Raw genomic sequence first — 20122 nt, forward strand, 5'->3', positions numbered from 1 at the left:
AGCAATTTGAGCTTATTGGTACGTCCAGCTGGCTCTCGTTAAACAGCACTGAGTGGACCAGGAAAAATATGTTCTATTTAATAGGAGTTTTGTTTACCGAGAGATAAACAGTGGTGCAGAATTCATGTATGAAACCAATCATGTTAGAAGCAGCTGTTCCAATTAAGCAGCAACTCCATTTAAGAGATTTCCATTTACTGAGACTCTACGGCAATGTAATGGAATAGCGCAGGCTTAAAGGCACAGATCCAAAGGATGTGTTGTCTTCCTTGCCTTCTGTGTCCCTGCGTAAGTTCATGCTATTCCACTGACAGAAATTATCCCAAAGGTTAAACGAATCTGTATTAAATAAAAAACAATGAAGTTGTTTGATGGTGAGGTGATTTCATGGCTTGGCTGACGCTGAATGGAACATGGTAGAATTGCTAGTCAATAAAACAAGGAAACACAAAGCCTTGGATTGGGAACACCGTATTCTAATGCATGAGAAGGACAGAAGCACTGTCATACGTGTAGCATTGCTAAATTGACTTTGATAAAATTTGCCACACAACAAAGAAATACGTTAAGTTTTTCCCAATTTCTGAAAGCAGATTGTTAATTCAGGCCTTCAGTTTCCTTGACAAGTACAAAACGAAGATACACCTAATAAAAAGCAAGTGTAGAGCAGATCAGACAACCTACGTGATACCACAAGTAACATTCGCATGATTGATGAAATGTCCGGCAATGCTCTTTATGAATGCTCGCACATTTCTTCCATTTTTATATGACAAATGTAGAACAGGTTGCAAGTGCAACACACAGCGCAAACCTTGTTGTCTTGAAGTAGAGGGTGCTCGTAGACGCCTGGGAAGAACACCTTCATGATGTATGACCGATGATCTAACGTAGGGATGCCAGCCGACTGAAGATCATTGGTTAGGTCAGTGACAACTGTCTGTAGCTCTGCGAAGGCTGAAAGAAGAAAGAAAGCATAAGTTACACGAGATTTCTTTTACCAAGATTCACCGTAATTACGCAAATGCGATTTCTTTGTTTAACGAGATTTCTTTCATCTTGCAGATTTCTAGAGCAATCATTTGTCGCACTCGTCATGTCCTAGCACAATCCTGTGCAAAGATCTAAATCATCAATCATTCCAAACAGTGGCATAGCCAGAAATTTTTTCAGGTGTTAAAGGGAAGGGGCAGAAAAAGCAAAAAAAACCCAAGTAAACCAGGCACTCGCATATGTGCATGTATTCCCTGCTCTGTCCTCCTCCATGTGCTGATTCGTACACATGTCATGATGACAGGGTAACAGACTGAGGTCTAACCTGGTTAACCTCACTGCCTTTCCTCTCGTCTTTTCTCTCTCTCTTATTAAATCCTACCGGATATCTGGCTTTCAACATGCTGTTTCAAACAGAACACCATTAAACCCATCAACTGGCCCACGTGAGGACCTTGCTGAACTTGCCACCCTACAAGAGGAAAAGGGGCTTTTCATACATCTATCACAGTGTGCTGTTATGCCTCTTGCACTTTGTTCATTAAAATCAATGGAGCCATAATTAACAGTTAACAATGGTAACATTTCTGCATTGCATAGCAGGTCACCACACTTTGTCCCGTAATAATTGAGGTTTTACGTCCCAAAGTGACGATATGATTATGAGAGATGCAGTGATGGAGGGCTCCGGAAATTTTGTCCACTTGGAGTTCTTTAACGTGCATCTAAATCTATGCACATGGGCCTCTATCATTCTGCCTCCACTGAAATGCGGCCGCTGCGGTGGGGATTCAATCCCGTGACCTTTGGGTCAGCAGTCAGGCACGATAACCACTAGACCACCAGTCAGTAGCAGTACCTTGCTTGCACTCAATCCGAACACTCTTTTCGAGGTCGTCCATCTGGAGTTGGATGCGCTTGTATTCCCGCTCTGCCTGGGAGCTCTTGTGTCGCAGCACGAGCAGGATCACGGCAGTCAGAAGCACCATGGCCACTGCTCCTGCCACAAGGCCAGCGACAGCCTCTGGTGGGAAGGTGTAGGTCTTGGCCACTTCGTAGCGCATGAAGCCCACCTCATAACGAAGGTTGCTGCCAATGCGAACCTGCAAAGCACAGCAAAAATTGTAGGCATCTTTTTTTGTGCAGCTATTACAAAACTGTTTCACAACCTCTTCGCATCTCTTATTTCATTTATTGCATGCCCTTAAAGGCTCAAAGCCTTTATATACAGTATGAAGGGGGGGGGGGAGCCATAGTGCGTGCCCCTCATGTTTGAGAAGGAAATGACAGTTTAGAACGTAACTTTTTCGAGTGATAACTAAAAAATGTTCTTAGCAGTTTTTATAATGACAGTAACACACGAGTGTAGCATGCGCTCCTGTGTTTTTTTTATATTTCATTAATGAGTGTGGCATACACTCGTTAATGAAATACAAATGTTTAACAACTGTCCTGACCAAATAAGCGGGGTTACTTTCTTTGGTGTAAACTAGGTCGGTAAGTATATGGCAGGCTCAGTTGACAAAGGAAGACAGCGTGTATGTGGAGATCGCTTTCCAAAACTTTTTTCGTCGTAGTAGCTTGACACTGGTGATCACGCAAGCACAAATACTAACCACAACCATTGGAAGTCCATTGTCAGTCCAACGGCCCAACTCATCTGTGCCGGATGGCTGGACTTCAGGTGGCAAGCAAAGAAGTTGGTTCATGGCCAGAGAAGTGATGTTGCATGGCTGCGTCCCTATGGTCACGTTTACTTCTGACTCTGTACTAGGCCAGGCGAAGGTTGCTGCCCTGGAAGGTAAGCAAAAATTTTAGAAATCAGAATATCATCGAAAACTAGTTTTGCACTTAGAAATAAACCTCGATATAAAGTGAAGTCTTGCGATGAATGATGATATGAATATATGTTCGCGACGAATTTTCGTATGTAATGAAGAGATGAAAACTTCTTGAACACGGGATTTCACTGTAGCAAACGTTTCGACAAGTGGTCTTGTCTTCTTCAAGGCAGTAACAAGACCACTTGTCAAATCATTGGCTCTAGCGACACACCGTGCTCAAGGATTTTTCATCTCTTCAAGCTCCCATCTTCCCCTGAACCTCTGCCTCGTATGTAAAGAAACTTCTCTTGTGTTAGATGCAACTTTCTTTAATAAGGTTTGACTCAAGTACTTCATGGCCAAACACCTTGACCTATTCATGTGAACATTACGTTTTTATGAACACTGCTCCCTTACCTCAATGACAAGCAGTTCACCCTTGTAGAGCTTCACGCCTTCACCTTCGAAGCGATGCAGCTGTGGATTCGGCACATACACCAGGTCGGAGTGAAGCAGCGGGAAAGTTCGGGGCAGCTCAAGCACACTGCTGACGTCGTCCATGGCGAAGCCAATGCGGAAGCGCCACTCGTCCCGGTGGCCGCCAGCGTCTTGGTCGTTGTTGTAGCTTGTGCCGAGACCCGTGTGACTCCCACCTGCGATGCGGTTGTCCTTGCCCAGGCTCTTCTGCCTGTCACTGCTGGGAAGCTGTCTGTAGGCTTCGGCATTGATGGGTGGTGATGGACAGGACATCAGGGAAGGTGACAGCACTTCGCACACCTGGAGAGATAAGCGATTGACATTGAAGATAAAGTGCCAACTAGAGGCTGCAACCTAAATCATTAGAGTTTCTTTGATACCTTCCATTTTATTAGTCAGAGTGCTGTTCGGCAAGCAACCTTACTCTAGTTAAATGGATCCGTTCGCGTCAAGATGTTCTCACTGCTGATAGTGCCGACACATTTAGCAACAAAATTATGAGCAGAGAGTGCAGGCATGTGTCTGTCTGTTCACTTATATTGTCACAAATATCATGCTTGGTTGTTTAGTTCATTGTACAGTCAGCGTCAAAACTTTATGGACCACGAGACACAAGAGCTGAATATTCCTGCTGCTTCGGCAGCAACCTTAGATTTAGATTTCTGGTCTATCCTAAAACGGACTAACACGTACTGTGCAGTTCGTCCGAATACAGTCGCAACTTGCTGGAAAATTGCAGAAAAATGTTGCATGGCGAACATCATGAAACAAGTTTATTACATGATCGTTCATAATAGGCTCAAAATATGACAGGTAAAGAAAAGTAGGCTTACCGTTTCGTTAAGTATTTGGTTATCGTAAAAGACAGGCCATTCGTGGCTGCTGGACAGCGTGAAGGTTGCTACCTGTGACCATCACATTACGACCACCACTGGAACAAAAAAAATTTTACATGTGAATACAGCCTACAAAATAGAAAGAACGTTTGAACTCCTACATATATCATCACTGGGAACCTGTGAAACAGTTTCTAATGCACATTTAAAGTCTGTGATAACGAAATTCTAGTGTACCACGATTACGAGTGAAGCAGAGCAATTTGCTATATTTTGGCAAGATATAAGCTGGCTATAAACATACAAGTTAAGACATGAAAAGTACATACCATTGCTTTATGAAAGGTTTGGTTTTTTTAGATCTAATAGATTTTATAACTGTCGGTAGAAGTGCAGTGCATAAGCAGTGGTGCTGCTAAACATGTTATTTTGAAAGACAACACTGGTGGAGCTTACTCGTCATGTCGAAATCCAAATGTTTACAATATGAGTGCATATAAGTTTGTTTTCTTGGCTGTTTCATGTTAGTGCCTCATAATATCGTGGTTTTGGCATGCAAAACCCCATATATTATGTAGATGAAGGGTTACTCTTTTGATGTCAAAGCAGTTTTGTTCCACACACCACTTATACAATCACAGCACCGAGAGTGTGAAAGTACTAATGACCGCAAATGTCACACCAGCGATACAGAAGACAGCTTCGCAGTGGAAGTAGGAAAATAATGCACTAACCCGACAAAGCTTTTGAGTGGTGATATCTTGAGTATGGTTGGATCTTCCGAGTAGTTGAAAGGGCTTGGTATACTCAGGGTGGCATTGTCAATCTTTAGAATCAGGTAAGAAACATTGTACTTTGGTGTAGTGGCCTTGCTGGTTTTGCACGAGATCTGGCTGTTGCTGGCCAATGTTCTGTAACAGAAATAACGGCACGAAAAACACTTGTGAAGCATCGACTTCTTTTTTACCCCCACTTCACAGGAAATGCTGTCAAACCAAAAGTAATGAAGATGCAGAAAGAAGGGCAACGCACTTGTCCACGGTGCATGGGAGGCTGTCGAGGTACACAGTGAGGTTGCTGCCAACGTTGAGGTTCGATCCACTGATGTAGAGACGGGTGCCTCCAGACTGGGGTCCCGTGCGAGGTTGAAGATCGCGCACCGTGAACCTGTCGGTACTGGAACTTCTCCTTTGCCTGCGTGATGCCAGCACGGTTCCCAACGACCACGTCTGCCGTGAGCGGTGACCCACTTGCTCCGGTCCTACAGACAACCCTGCAGAGGCAAAAGCGAAGCTCACTCAAGAAGGGGCACAAAAGACGCTAATAAAATACGTTGAACCTCTCTATGCAGTGACAGTGGCACGACTCACATCTGCAACTTTTCCAACCATCTTTCCTTTCCACGAATTCATAACCAAATTTTGCTCATCATAACTTAATTCATAGGAAATCGTATAAAAGTTTGCTGTACTTTGCTGTGGCTTTAGTTTTGGGTTACGGCCACTCTTAAGAAGGAGGGAGGAATACAATTAAATGCAATCAAAAGAATAAAAAAATTAACACCTTGAACATAAGCACGAGAGACATAGTGGACATCAAGACAGGTGGTCATCAAGGGTGACAAAGGAAGTTATAGCCTGCAGTACGAGCTGGCATTGCAGCACATGCATTCTTTCTGTTAAAGAACTTGAGCAAAGCACCGATATGCCATAAAAGTGCAAAAGGTCAAATAAGTTGTTTCTTGCTTCGAAATGAGATAAAATAAACGCTTACCTCACTGACACGTTGTATTCAGTGGGAATGCAAGGGATTCCACCAATCTTGATCTTATCGTAGATCTCCTCCTGGCTTGTTCCCAGGTTGCTCCCTTCAATTGTAACCTGCGTTCCACCTTCGATGGGCCCACTCAAAGGATGAATCTGCAATGTGCATAAAACACAAGAAGCCAGTCAGCCTCCTTTTCCAAAGTCAATTCAACATGAAAACTCTCAGGTGGTTAACGTGCAATGAGCACAACATGCAATGTCTATATGTCCCTGGATATCAGACACTGCTACAACCATTATTCTTAATTCTTGTTCCACCTATCTTAGTTTTTGATACAGAGAGTGGTGCTTCACAGGTTAAAGGAATACTGACACTAAATTTTGAAAGCGAGATAACTTCTGGGATATATTTGTGTGGACATACACGCATCATCTAAGAAATATCAACAGATAATATAGCCTAGAACATATTTAAAACCAATTTTAAAGTGCGTGTCACACCACTGCACGCGAAACATGCCTTCAGTTTTCATGTAAACTACCAACTGCCCCTTGCGTCAAGAGTGAGTGTTGGCTGCCACGATCCTTGCGAACACTCTCTCCTAGCAGACTTTTTCAATGGAAAGTGGAGGCAGACTTGCGTGGCAGTGCAAAAGCTGATGTCCTTGCCTCGGCAGTGCACTTTTGGGGGTCACACATATTTACAACACCTCACAGGGGATTATATCAGCACCCAGGAAGCCTTCGTTGAAAAAAAATCGTCAATGCATTGCTCTCGTGTCTCCTGGGACATATATATTTACTGCCTGCAATACCAATAAAAATGGCTGCTTCTTTTGCTCTTGTGACTGCAACGTAACCATAGAAGCACCAGATCACAACCAGTGGACTACATGTCGTCACGAACTACGTGACATGACAAAAAAGTAGGGCCCCTCCATTCTTTCTTCGTTATCTTGTTACCAAGACTGTGCTGAAATAACGAAGTGCATGCTTCTGGAGAGGAAATGCTTGCTTTGGTAATGCAGCTAGCGTTCACTGGTCACCAACACACACATATTATGTGTGTGTGTGTGTGTGTGTCTGCATAACTTCGCTGAAAGTACTTAATTTCAAAATTACTATGGCGAAAAAGTCGAACAAAAACAATACCAGTTTGTTTCTTCGACGTAATTTGACATACTAGACGTTTGTAATTATTCTGTATAATGCTTTCCTTTTAGTGTTATCATAGTTGTTCGTGCTTTTTTTTCTTGCTGCGTACACCCTCCTCCCCCTCTGCAATCTATTTATACCCTGAGGACTACAAATAAATAAATTAATTAATTAAAAGGAATACGAGTGCGTGTAATAGCCCGCAAAGTGAGCAACAGAACATGTGAGATCGCTGCTTTAACTAATGACGGATAACGCTCGAATACATAAAACGCGCGAGAAACTTGCCTCGCATCGGCTCGGTAAGCCCGAAGAATGCAAAACAGCGCGGCGCTAAAACTCGCTGTCAGCCGCAGGGACGCGCACGCTTCGCGTTTTTTTCCGCGCACGTGCGTGCTCCAGCTCACACTCGAACAGCTTTTAACGTTGACACGTCGCGCGCGCGTCAAGTCGAGAAGCGGTAATTAAGAAACGCGCGTCGGCGAGAGAGACGGATCCGTAAGTAAATAAACAAGAAAATTAACACCGTCGCGCAGGGCCGCAATTTGATTAGTCACGCACTTCATAAGGAACAGGCGAAGGAGAACGACACCGCCTCGCCTGGCCGCAGAGACAACGGCAAAACTTTCAGCGCCACGCGGGCGCGCGGCGTGATTAGATTTGCGGCTCTGCGGTTGATTGGGCGCCCGGCGCGCTGCAACGGCGCTTATATGCATGACTCAATTAGACGCGCGTCTCTCGCTCCCCCTTTCTTCCCCCATCTCCAATTCGTGTTACGATTAAAGTCCCTAGACTTCTTTTTTCTCCGAGCCATCTAGGGACTTTAGTTACAGTCGGTTGCTGCTTGCGTGTATACACTATTACGGCGGCGACAGGCGTGCAGTGTATAACTCTTACAAAAAGTACCGAACAATTTCAGAAGTGCTCGGTTTGGCTAAGTGGAAAGCAAAACAGAGTGCTTGCTCTGTTTTGCTTCCAGCAAGCGATGTCTATCTGACTCATTCTGAGCATCTTCCTAGTGGCAGTTGCGCTTTTCCGCGTTCGGTTCGGTTTCGGTTTCGGCGGCGAATTTGGTCAGATTTCTGCACTCCGCTAAACTTACAAGCGAAGCGGCCGCTTTTTGAAAATCTCAAAGGGGCAAGGAGCTCTTCGCAGGCGGGACTCCACCTTCTCCATTAATTAACCCTATCACCTGAATCTAATTATTAAAAGGTTACCTTAATTTTACTACAATAATAAACAATAACAAATTCTTCATCATCCTGATTACTTCGACCCTGTTACGAGTACCCTTCCAGGGACTTATCACCCAGTGTTGGCTTATCGGATTAAGGAGAAAGAAATAAACAAATAGGATCATACGCGTTAAGAGCTTTCAAAGTAGTTATCTATATGTTGATCGCTCAGGCATAAATACTGAAGCATGTTCCTGAAGAACCGGCTCACAATGGAGAGATGCAGCACGAAAGAATATATCCGATGGCCTAAGTGGCGGCATACTTGGTGCTTTCTGTCTGGTTTTGTTGTGGGCCGGGGCAGGCAGAAAGTTCAAGCGTATGCCTGCGAAATTTCCCAAGATTCGGACTCGTTTTCAAATTTTGCGAATGTAATTTAAAATTAAATTAAAAATTAAATTATCGGGTTTTACGTGCAAAAATCACGATACGATTATGAGACACGCGGTAGTGGTGCTTTCCGCATTAATCTGGACACGCATGGACACCGCCGTAGCCAGGATTTTTATTACGTGTGTGTGTTTCTGTGATCGTGCGTATGCACACAACCAGAAAACTGGGGGAAGAGCTTAAAAAGACGCAAACACAGCGCCTGTGTTTGCGTCTTTTTTTGTGTCCGTGTTCGTTGCCTTTGCGCTGCCTATTCGAGAATCATGGGGGAAGAGGTCCTCACCTCAAACCCCCGTCTAGCTACTGCGCCTATGCACCTGGGGTCCTTGCACCTGAACAGGGGTTTTTGCACTTCATCCTCATCGAAATGCAGCCACCGTGGCCGGGAATCGAACCCGCGTCATCAAGCTTAGGAGCACAATAATTAAAGCGTTACTGGACTTTTTACAAGCTGCAGGGTTGCATTGACACTTATAACATCTTTTCTTTATTTATGGCGTATATCTGTCCCCTTCGAAAAACAACCAAAAAGGTGAAGCTATTCCACTCTGTGAGGCGGATGACCACTCCCGCCGCAGCGCTCGTCAGCGTTTTTCACAAGCGCACTGCTCCTCAGGCATAGGCGTGCGCAGGGTTCCCCATCAGGTGGGGAGGGGGCAAAGGTTCATCGCAGCGCCCTCCCACCCTACTAAGTCAATGTAGGGGGCAAATTTGCCCCCCCCCCCCTCTTAGGTGATTAGCCCCCCCCCCCCCCTCCCGGGCGCACGCCTATGTCCTCAGGCGTTTCCACCGTGAGCGGTCGACCCATACTTGCAACGCCCGACCGCATCAACGCAGCGCCTGGACTCGACTGACGTGGCGAAACAAGTACGAAAGTCGTATCTCTCCACTTAAGTTTTCTGCACAGCCTCCGGGATCGGCTCTCTAAGAACGCTACGTGCCGACCACGACGGTACGGTATTTCTATACCTTACCGCGCGGTAAACCGGCACTGCTAAAAATAGTAGACAGCAAAAGTTAGTGCCCTAGCAGTGGCCAGTTCATTCCCTCTACGCCTGTCATACACATATGCAGTCAACAGAGAGTAGAAAGAAAACGCGTACAATATATTGCAAAAGAAAAAAGAAAATATGTGCTAGCATGCTCGTGTGTACACTTTAAAACACACACGTACCAGCAAACGATCGAACAACCCTCCATCACTCCACGAAAAAATTTCGTTTCAGAATGTAATGGCGTTTTCACGCGAAATTCAGGAACATTTGCTGGCAGGCTAGTCGGTGATGCATAGTTCGTAGGTATAGCTGCACAAACACCTAACAAGAGATCAATAAGACGCAGGACCGAGCGGTGCAAGATCGGTGAAAATTGAATCGGCGAATGCTGTAAATCGGTGAAGATTTTAGCACTCTGTCCTGTGCCTTCTTGGTTTCTTACGTTTTACTGTTATACCTACGATTCATTCGAAGACAACCGGCAGTACACTCCTAGAGCTTAGTGTACAACCCTTTCATTGAGCATTTCAAGCCCCGAATTTCAAACGAAACCCATCGAACTCTCGCTTACTAGCTCACAAAGTCATCGTAAGTTAGATTTCGCTTTCAAATATCACTGTCGCCCTGTAATCACCATTCTCTATAACATCATTCTATACTCTATAATCATCATTCGACACCTGAAGTAGCAAGCCAGGCAATGAACCAGGCAAACGTCTCCACAGATACCATAAAAAGATTGCGATCTACCTACCCAAGCGCAGCGAGAATTTGAAATCGGGCCAGGGTCTAAGGAAGGGGCAACCGGGCGAATCATTGGGATATCCGTTCCCAAAAGTAGATAAAAATTCCCTAGATAAAACGGTTTCTTCAATAAACAAAAGGCTACGGACGCAATCGGTCTAGGGACATTTACTGTTGCGTCTGCCGTTTCTAGGTGCCAGGACGCCAGTCGCCCGGGTTCAAGCGAGCGGGGTGGGCGTGTTTTGTTTAGCTCCCCGTTTTTTTTCCTTGTCAGACCCTAATTGCCTTAATTAGTATGTCAGGCGGATATCGAGTGTTTCGAACGTAAAGCGCGAATCGCGCGGTGTCATATTGAGGCGGTGCGCTCGCTAGTGTGCTCGAGGGAAGTTTGATGACAGATTTTATCGCAGCATCGAGAAGCGTCGTTTCCCGCCCTTTTTTGATAGCCGGTGTAGTAGGGGTGCGATCGCGGGCTTTCGTCTTCCTGCGCGTTAGCGTCATCGTGCTCTGTTTGACGACAGTGAGGAGACAACTTCGTTGTGCTGCACTGCAAGACCAAGGTGATTCAAATTCAACTGTGGTTTTTTCCTCGTTCCTGCGCTCCAAGCAACGAGCCGATGGCCGTCCGTCTCTCTGGGTTATGACGCTGCCATCTTTCCAGGGGTGAGTGATGCTTCGTGCCTTATACTCTGATCTTAGGGTACAATTTGTAGAGCGTGTTCTACGTGATTCGAAACGCGCAGTCGTGTAGCTTCTCTCGATCGTTTCTCGTCGACGATTTTTACTTCTTTCGAAGCTTTAACGGGAACTCTTAGCCGAAAAAGGAAAGGAGGGACCCGCGTCAGCAGGACGATGCGGGCCGCCGTCTCTTACCGCCCTTTTTTGCGCGCCTTTTTTTCCCGCCCGTTTTTCGCGCCCATTTTTCCCGCCAACTTGTCGCGCACTGTTTTCGCGCCAGCTTTTCTTTTTTTTTTTTCAAGTAGTTTTTTCCAGGCATTTATTTATTTATTTATTTATTTATTTATTTATTTATTTATTTATTTATTTATTTATACGAATTTAAGCCCAACTCACTAGATCCATTTAGATTTAGTTGCGCCACCGGAGCTTTACCATTAGGAAATTAGTCCCCTTTCTTCATGTCGACCATTGTATACTGTGCGTGGATGTTTTGAAGCAGTCATGCACCTGTCGTCGTGTAGCGCATATTGGCGAAGGACCCTGTCTATTCAAATGCACTGAGTACATTTTTCTGAATCGATCGACGTCGGTTTATTTTTTTCAAATTTTCACTTGGATCCTCCAAATTTATGGGATATTCGGTTTAGTTTGCTGCAGCTAGTGATGGTTATCTGCGAGATGGCTTAGGAGAAGTGAACTGTGTTGTTTTTGCAGCGCCAGCTGCTGTTGACTACGAGACCATAGCAGGGTGCGTAAACAGGACTTGGTATAATTGGACGTGGGTTGGAGCATCCGATACCTCTGCGTGCATACGTGCTTGCGCTTCGATGTGTGAGTGCAGAGCCGTTAGCTAACAGGGGGGGAAGTGTCAACCGGCATGTTTACTTTTGTCGCAGCTAGAACGAGAAATCTTAGACGAAAAGAAAAAGAGGGCGGGGGGGGGGGGGGGTCGAACAGTATAAATGTCACACATTATAAAGAAAAATGAGCATTTTTATCATGCGTCAGCTAACTTGCACAATATTTTTAACAATTAGAGCTAGGCTTGTGCGAATGTCACTCTTATGGTTTGAAGCGGCGTGGAAGTAACTATGGATAGTAGCAGAATTTCAAGGGTGGTGGGGTGCAAGTTATAAGCGGTAAAATACGGTACGTTTTAAATTTTCCTATGCCTAGCCCTTATAATCCCGCACAACATGCTTGTAAATTTCAGAAAAAGTAAGAAAGAAAAAATATTATTCCGGGTGCGAGTAGTACGTACATTTCACCTTAAAGTGTGACTTCGCGGCAGTGCGCGTTTTTTCTGGATGGGTGGTTTCACGGCATAGCGACCCACGATGCAGTGAAAGCACCTTTAAAGGTGTGTTGAATGCGGCAAAGTGTACGTCTATTCATTCATTTCGAATACTTCGAAATTTCGGAAACTTTAAATCCTTGTCGAAGCGACTTCGAATACCGTAATATTTGTTCGGACATTAGACACGCTCGAATATTGACCCGCGCCTAATGTAATGTCGTTACGTCTGGCCAGCTGTAATTTGCAATGTCCCCCCCCCCCCCTCTCGCCCAATCATCTAAGAGGGTCACCAAGTTTGCCCAATACCTTTGCTCAGTCAGACCCAGTGACTTCATTGTTTAAAGCGTAGCATTATGGTCATGCAGGTTATTGACGATAATGACGGCTGAGAACCCCTGATGTCGCATTTGAAGAACAGACCATGCAACACCAACTAGCCCAACGTCATTCCCTTCTGAAGGTAAGCGCAAAAGGGCGTGAGGGAGTGGAGGGGGGGGGGGGGGGAGGGCTGCCACCCACCCTAATCATTTAAGGGAGGCGCCAAGTTTTCCCAATACCTATTCTCAGTCGGGCCCTGTGCCTTCATGCCGTGCAGGTTTTCGAAGGTAGTGACCACCACCTGGGACTCCTGACGTTGCACCCCAAGATCGGTTCAATTCCCACATCTACCTTAGAAAAGCCGGGGGGACCAAAGGCAGGAATGTTCGGCGCCTCCTCCACCAACAAGGTGAGCGGGAAGCATGAAAAATGGCGGCAAAATGACCCGACTCGAAAGGGTCAGACGAACTGGCGCTATTCGGGAGAAGAAACGGTAAAGATAGCGGTACTATTAAGGCAGCTCAATATGATTCACGATGGTCACTCACACTGTTTTAGTTGAGGCGTAATTGATTTGGATCGCCATATCAGCAAGAGGTGCCGCGCGCACTGAAACCGTAGTACTTCCTGTTATTGGCACAGCCGAAATTACAGTGCAATATTTCGCTGCTTCATCATCGCGTGAAAAAATACATAATAAAAAGAACAGCTTTTCTCCGAACCCCCCCCCCCCCGCTTGCCCTGAAAATTAAGGGGACACTAAAGTGAAACAATAAATTAGCTTAGGCGGATAAACTACACTCTAAAAACTCTAGCGTCGTTAATATCACCCACATTGGCTTATTAATAGATGAGAAAATCAGTCAAAAGTTTCGCTTTTACATTTCCCGCCGAAATATCCAATGGTGACGTCACGGATTTCAAAGTGCTTCTTTGTATTTTGGCCATATTGGCTCGACGAAATTCCCTGAAACTTGGTATGCTCTCTCAGAAGACAATGTACTTCAGTTTTACTGATTAGGACTTGCATAGGCCCTAGTAGACGCCATTAAAATTTATGACGTCACGGCGAGTGGTGCGGGAACTTCAAGGTGGCGTCGCCACCCGCATTTCATTTTTGCGCGTTTTATCGCTTACAAGGCGTCGCCTCGCAATAAGCGTGTCCGTTACATGGCGGTAGCAGACGATTTCGCAGACGGCGCGCTTTCATCCAGGTTCTTCCGCCCGCCGTTACTAGGGTGTGTTGTGTCGCAGCACAAGTGCCACAGTGTCACCGACCTTCGAAGAGCGAAGGATACTGGGAATCGTGGAGTCTTCGCCCTGCCGGCCCCGACAGCTGACGCCAGTCGTCATTCTCTCGCGCTTTTCAGCGACTGAGACATTCCGGAGCAACACTCCTGAGCGGGATGGAGGGGAGAAACAATGGCGCTCCTGCGGTGTCGACTCTCCTAATGTTCCTAGATTTTTCACTTTTACATAAGTACCGACAACTGCCTCCTCTCCCGGCCCTCTCTCACGCGCAGCCGGCGTCTGCCGCCATGTTCTTCCTAACTTGAAAGATTTACAAAGCCACGTACGTATAAGTACATTAGCCATGCATCTTTCAGCGGACAATATGCTAACGCGACGCGCCTTTCTCCTCCCGCAAACACCCTGTCATTAGCAAGCGGGGGACGCTTTTCACCAGGTGCTTGAAAAGCGTTAGGAAGAACATGGCTACCGAAAACGAGCGTTAGCCAATGAGATTCGTCGGCGGCGCTTCAATGGTTGTCGGTACTTAAGAAAGAAGAGCGAAAAATCTAGAAAAATTTAGGGACTTTAGACTCTCCGACGCCGTGCAGACCTTCTCACCCGTCTGGCCCTTTCCTGTCCCGGCGCGTGTTCAACGAGGAGCCGATTCCCCAAAAAGGATCATCCCAGGTGTCAATCACGAACCGCAGTCAAGTGGCCATTGAACATCTGGAGGCGCAGGCGTGCTCTTCATAATGCTCCAGCCAGTGCTGCAGGGTTGGCGGATATCCTGGCCACCGCGTGGAGAGGAGAAAGTGGGGGTGGACCCCAACCTTCCAATTTTATCCGGCGCACCGAAGAGCGCCGGAGCCTGTTCGATGAGATCATCATCATCATCATCATCATCAGCCTGTCTACGCCCACTGCAGGGCAAAGGCCTCTCCCATGTTCCGCCAATCAACCCGGTCCTGTGCTTTCTGCTGCCACGTAATACCTGCAAACTTCTTAATCTCATCTACCCACCTAATTTTCTGTCTCCCCGTCACGCGTTTGCCATCTCTTGGAATCCAGTCAGTTACCCTTAATGACCACCGGTTATCCTGCCGACGTGCTACGTGCCCGGCCCATATCCATTTCTTCTTCTTGATTTCAACTATGATGTCCTTAACCCCCGTTTGTTCCCTGACCCACTCTGCTCTCTTCCTGTCTCTTAAGGTTACACCTATCATTTTCCTTTCCATCGCTCGCTGCGTCTTCCTCAATGAGATCGGAACGATGTAAATGCTGTACACAAAGTATTTTTCTCTCCGTCAACTTGTCCTGATGACTGCTCCGGGCACGATACCCACTCGTGGTCCCAGCGGCTACGCTACCCGAGTCGCAACAGGGGTCACGTGACTTTGGAAAACCATTCGTGCTGCTTCAAAACGCGGAAGTTCTTTTTTTTTTGTTTTGTTTTAGAGAGAACCTGTCTTCGTCTACCCTACATGTGCCGTCGTCGTCGTAGTGGGAGTAGTAGCAGTAGTAGTAAGAGTAGTAGTCACGCAGGTCACGTGATCAAAGATGAGAATGAATAAAGAAATAAATAAAATAAAATGATGACAATGATGATGCACGTGACCTCGCTAGCCAATCAAATACACTCGCGCACTTACAGCTTCGCTGTCCAACGGCTTTCACGGAGTGGAACTGGCCGTTTTAAAAAAAGAATATTTTTGTATGTGTGTCATAACCGCTGCTATGGTGCTGCAACGAACAAGTAGTCCGACTATGAAGCGGTAAAATTTAGCCTTGTCTTGTTTAGCTATCTCGCCGCCGCCTGAAAAGAACTAACTAAGCCTTCATTGACCGTCAGTTCAACGACGAAATGACCCAACAAATCGACGACAGTGACAGAGAAAGGTAAGACGTCGATAAAGTACCCTTGTTCTCGTCTTCCGGTACAAATTTACGGTTGGGGGAGGGGGCAATGGAAACGACGCCGGACAACTGAGGCCACCTCGCGGCCTCTTCCGCAGAATTGAGGTGGAATGGAACAGAAGCGCGGAGGAGCTGAAATTAAGGCTCCAAGCGTCCACACAAAAAGGAAGTGTGTATGTGTGTGTGTGTGTGTGTGTGTTTGTGTGTGTGGAGGGGAGGGGGGCACGTAGAGAACACAAAGCTTGGCAATGAGGTTATAGGCAAGGAAAGAAAAGAAAATCAGAAGTGGAAAAAAAAAACGAGTGCTCGTACGTGTGTGGCAGAGGCGAAAAGAAAGTGCTCTCAGCGAAAGGCACAAGCTGAAAAAAAAAAAAGATAGAAAGAAATATAAAGAAACAAAATAAAATGGAGGAAGAAAAAGAGAAAGAAAAGCGCTTGAAGAAGCCACAAACGTTAGGCTGATGTCGCGGAAGACGAGCAGATGGTGTTCGAGAGAGAAGCTATCAAAAAAGGACTGGCCGGTCGTTGAGCGGAGGAGGAGGGAGTCCACGATAAGAACGCAAAGTGAAGGGAATGAAGGGGCCGCCTAATCTGGCGCCCTATGAAATTAGGGAAAAGAACATTAGGAAGGGTCCGACGGGAAACTGCGTTAAACAAACGCCCGCTCGCTCCGTCGAGGAGGCTCGCCACTCGAGTGACGAGCACCGTGGCCTCCCTCCTTTTTTTTTTGTGTGTGTGTGTTTCCCCACGAATTGATTTTCTGGCTCGCGCGCGGCGGCCCGTTTTCCACTCTGGGTCGCGCTCTTTCTTCCTCTATCACCTTTCTGCGGGCGGCGGTTAATTTTACTTCCCGGCACTTTCCTCTCCTCCCGTGCACACAGACGGTTCCATTAATCCCCGCCGAAACAACGGCGAATGCGGCTCTTGGGACTCCGATCGCGGAAGCCGCTGTCGACGCTGTCGGAGGCAAAAGCGCGCGGGCAGCGCACGCGGGTATTGCCGTATTAAGGCGAGAGCCTTAGATCCCTCATCAAACGCGAAACGTGATCGTCGGGGTCAACACGAGTAATGCAAGAAATCACGTGATTACGTCGTCCGATGGCGTCATCATGACGTCGCAGGTCGACCTATGCAATTTTATTTTTGAGCATAAGCATTCGATGAAAATTCTGTGTAGTGCACCACTACTCAATATGTGTGTGTGCGTTTCATTTTCCTTCTTTTAACACGAAAGTGTTTTATGCCGGGGTCCACCACGGCTCTACTGACGCATTTCCGTCACGGATATGACGTTGTAAAATATAAAGACTAACATATGGCAAAGAAAAAACTAGAAGAAAAAGTTCCGTCACCGGGAGTCGAACTTACGACCCCTCGATCCCCAGCGCGCAACGCGAAACCACTCCGCCACAGACGGCACGTTCTTCGTCATACTGCGGCGTGCTATTTATATACACCATTTGCCGGCGGCGGTACTCAGAGATCGGGGTACATCAACGTGTTTTTGTTATCACTAGCGAGATGGCGCGAAGGGCTCGAAGAGTGCGCTTTAAAGGTCGTAGCCCCACGCGTTGAGATGAGTGTCTGTACAGGGCGTGGTCGCTACTGCGCGGGCGCTTATCTTGTACGTCTTGCGCTCTCGCCCCAAGTTTGCGCTGAAGCTAGAGAGCACGATGGTTACTTCTGCAGCAGCCGCTTTTGCGAAAAGAGCGCGCTGCTCACAAACAAATAAGTTACAACTGTGACAGTTCGCGCTCATCCTGTGTATACTTGTGCGTTCGTTTCGTGCGTCCTCCTTTGTATTTGACCAGCGCGCTTTAACTATCGAGCTGTGACAGTTGTTCGCGCTCATCCTGCGTATGTTCGTCCCGTGCGTACTTTCTGCTTGAGCAGCGCGTTGCAAGTTTCGAGCTGCTTGCCGTTCTTCGCGCGACATTACAACTTGTTGCTATAGCATTCATTCCTTCGCCCTCGGTGCGAAACAATGCCCAACAAACGCTCAACTACGTCTGTGAAGACACGTTTTACTTTCGTGTTATACCGATTCCTATGACAGAGGAATCAGCCATGTTTTTTTTCGGCTCTTGCGTTTCCCGGCTCTCACGTTTATTAACGCGATAGCGTTAGAAAGCACGTTTCACAGAAATGCCGCCGTCGGTGTCAGCGTCACTACGTCGCTTGTAAGCGAAAAATCGTCCGTGACCGAAAAATCGAGAAAGGTGCAAATAAAGTAAACAATAAAAATCTTCGATCCCATTGAGGAACGAACCCGGGCCGTTTGCGTGGCAAGCAGGTGTCCTACCACAAGGCCACAATGTTACTTGCGACTGCTTCGGGACAAAACAGTACATAAATGCCATGTAGTGGAAGGAGTCTCCTTAACGCATTTTGTTCGGCAGGTATCACGACGAAAATGAGCCCATTCGGCGATTTGTATGCGCATTGGCGAGGCCATCAAACTAAGTTTTTTGCGCGACGCCATGCTTCGAAAAAAGCCGAGATAGTGCAGCTACAGTGTACTAGTGCAGCTATCGCCTCTAAAAACACACACGAACTTTCAAAGAGCTCCAAAAATGGACAACTATGTCCATCTAGCGGAAAACATATCAAGCCAACGTCTCCTTTTATGGCCTCCGAGATGGCGGGCGCGCGGCGTCCCCGCCATCTCGGAGGCCATGTTTTCTAGAGGAGGCGTTGATCAAGGAAACAACAAAGATTAGATAATGTGCTGCCATCTGTGAGGCATTGTGAGAAATATGTCTCGACTCTGGCACAGGGAAGTGCTATAGATCGAAAACCTGTACCAGTCAGTGCCTGTACCATTATTATATATACATAGCGCGCGCGCGTGTGTGTAACAACACACATTAATAAGTATGCACTTAATGGTTGAAGTGCGTACTGGGGGTCGGATTTCTCTCGCATTCAACTCTTAAAGGTGAAGCTTAAGGGTCCCCCAATTTTTTCTTACGGTCCCTTCAAAATTCAAAAACGTATCAGAGGGGTACTGCTGTAATCCGCAAACTCCTTAGTTTAGCGGATTATGCTAGGCCGCGCAAACGCTAGTTAGTTTGTCCGCCAACTTCAGCGTTTGCGGACAAACTGGATATTGCAGCACGGTAAAAAAGTGAGCGCGTTGGAATCGATGCATACATGAAAAACCAGTGCGAAAACGACAGAGAACACGCAGCAAGAAAGACAAAGGACAGCGCTTATCCTGTGCCCTTCTTGTGTGTGTCCGTCTTTTGTCGCGCTGATTTCGCAAATATGAAACTGGATTTTGGCGGTCATGCCCTCTCGTCGCGACACTCACCCAGTCGATGCGCGGCGGCGGGCAGGTGGTGGAGACGGGCTGGTCGCACGAGTCGGCCGTGGCGCAGACGCCTCCGCACCACGAGCACCGGTACTTCGGGTCACGTGTCAGGCACAGCGAGCAGTCAGCGCGCCCTCCGTGGCTGCCCAGAAGTTGGCACTTGTAGAGCGTCACTGCACACACCATACGGAGAGAAAGGCTCAACGTCTCGCATCGGAGAGCGCATGCGCGGGCTTACAGATAGCTTAACTAACAATACCGAACAGAGCTCATGAAGATATCGTAAGCACAACCGCTATCGACGAAGAAAGCCAAAGGCGAAACTGCACACTTCAACTAAATGCAAAAAAAAAAGAAGAAAAGAAAACCAGTACGTTCCACAAACGGTATTTTCGTACGAAAGTGAGAGGAATGGACAAGCATTAGGTCAGACAAGTCCACCAGCATCTTTCACTCACCGTTCGTCTTGCCGATGAAGGTGTTACCGTTCCAGAGGACCGTCAGCGTTCCTTGCTGCTCGGGGATCTCACTCTGGTACGTGTACTGCGCAAAAGACAGAAGATTTCTGTTTGAAGCCCGGGCCTCAGATTAATGCACCGGCTGAAGTGAATGCCCGCTCAAGCTAATAAGCGGATGGGAAGCCGCTTGTGTGTAGTATAAAAGGTGAGTTTACAAAGCAGGTCCCTTACTACCGCGGCACGCGTTCCCTGCGATTCACTGATTTAGACAGCTGTCTCAAATTTACTTACGCTGATGGTTCTTCAATATTCACAAATATGCATTCGCCTAAGATGACTCGAAGGCGAAAGCCATCTTCTTTTTCTTTTTATTCTCAGTAGACTGTATTGAATGTCTCGCCCCCGAAAGCTTTCTGCCCCTAGCGTGCTGCTGCACTGCCCCCGGGATGCAGGCATTGCAAGCTTTATGCATCTTACATGCCTCCGGGATC

The 20122-nt window shown here is 46.8% G+C and overlaps 1 protein-coding gene across 1 annotated transcript in view; it reads right to left on the bottom strand.

Moving 5' to 3' along the window:
• LOC119396591 (plexin-B-like) overlaps positions 1-20122 on the bottom strand; it is a 171565-nt gene that overhangs the window by 11956 nt on the left and 139487 nt on the right. The window contains 13 exon segments of the mRNA XM_037663867.2: positions 804-957; positions 1853-2096; positions 2610-2765; positions 2767-2787; positions 3234-3593; positions 4127-4159; positions 4161-4224; positions 4864-5040; positions 5162-5292; positions 5294-5402; positions 5903-6048; positions 19174-19346; positions 19632-19716. Of these exon segments, the coding sequence (XP_037519795.1) occupies positions 804-957; positions 1853-2096; positions 2610-2765; positions 2767-2787; positions 3234-3593; positions 4127-4159; positions 4161-4224; positions 4864-5040; positions 5162-5292; positions 5294-5402; positions 5903-6048; positions 19174-19346; positions 19632-19716 (1853 nt within the window).

Source organism: Rhipicephalus sanguineus, chromosome 6, assembly GCF_013339695.2.
Source record: "Rhipicephalus sanguineus isolate Rsan-2018 chromosome 6, BIME_Rsan_1.4, whole genome shotgun sequence".
In the NCBI taxonomy this organism is placed as follows: domain Eukaryota; kingdom Metazoa; phylum Arthropoda; class Arachnida; order Ixodida; family Ixodidae; genus Rhipicephalus; species Rhipicephalus sanguineus.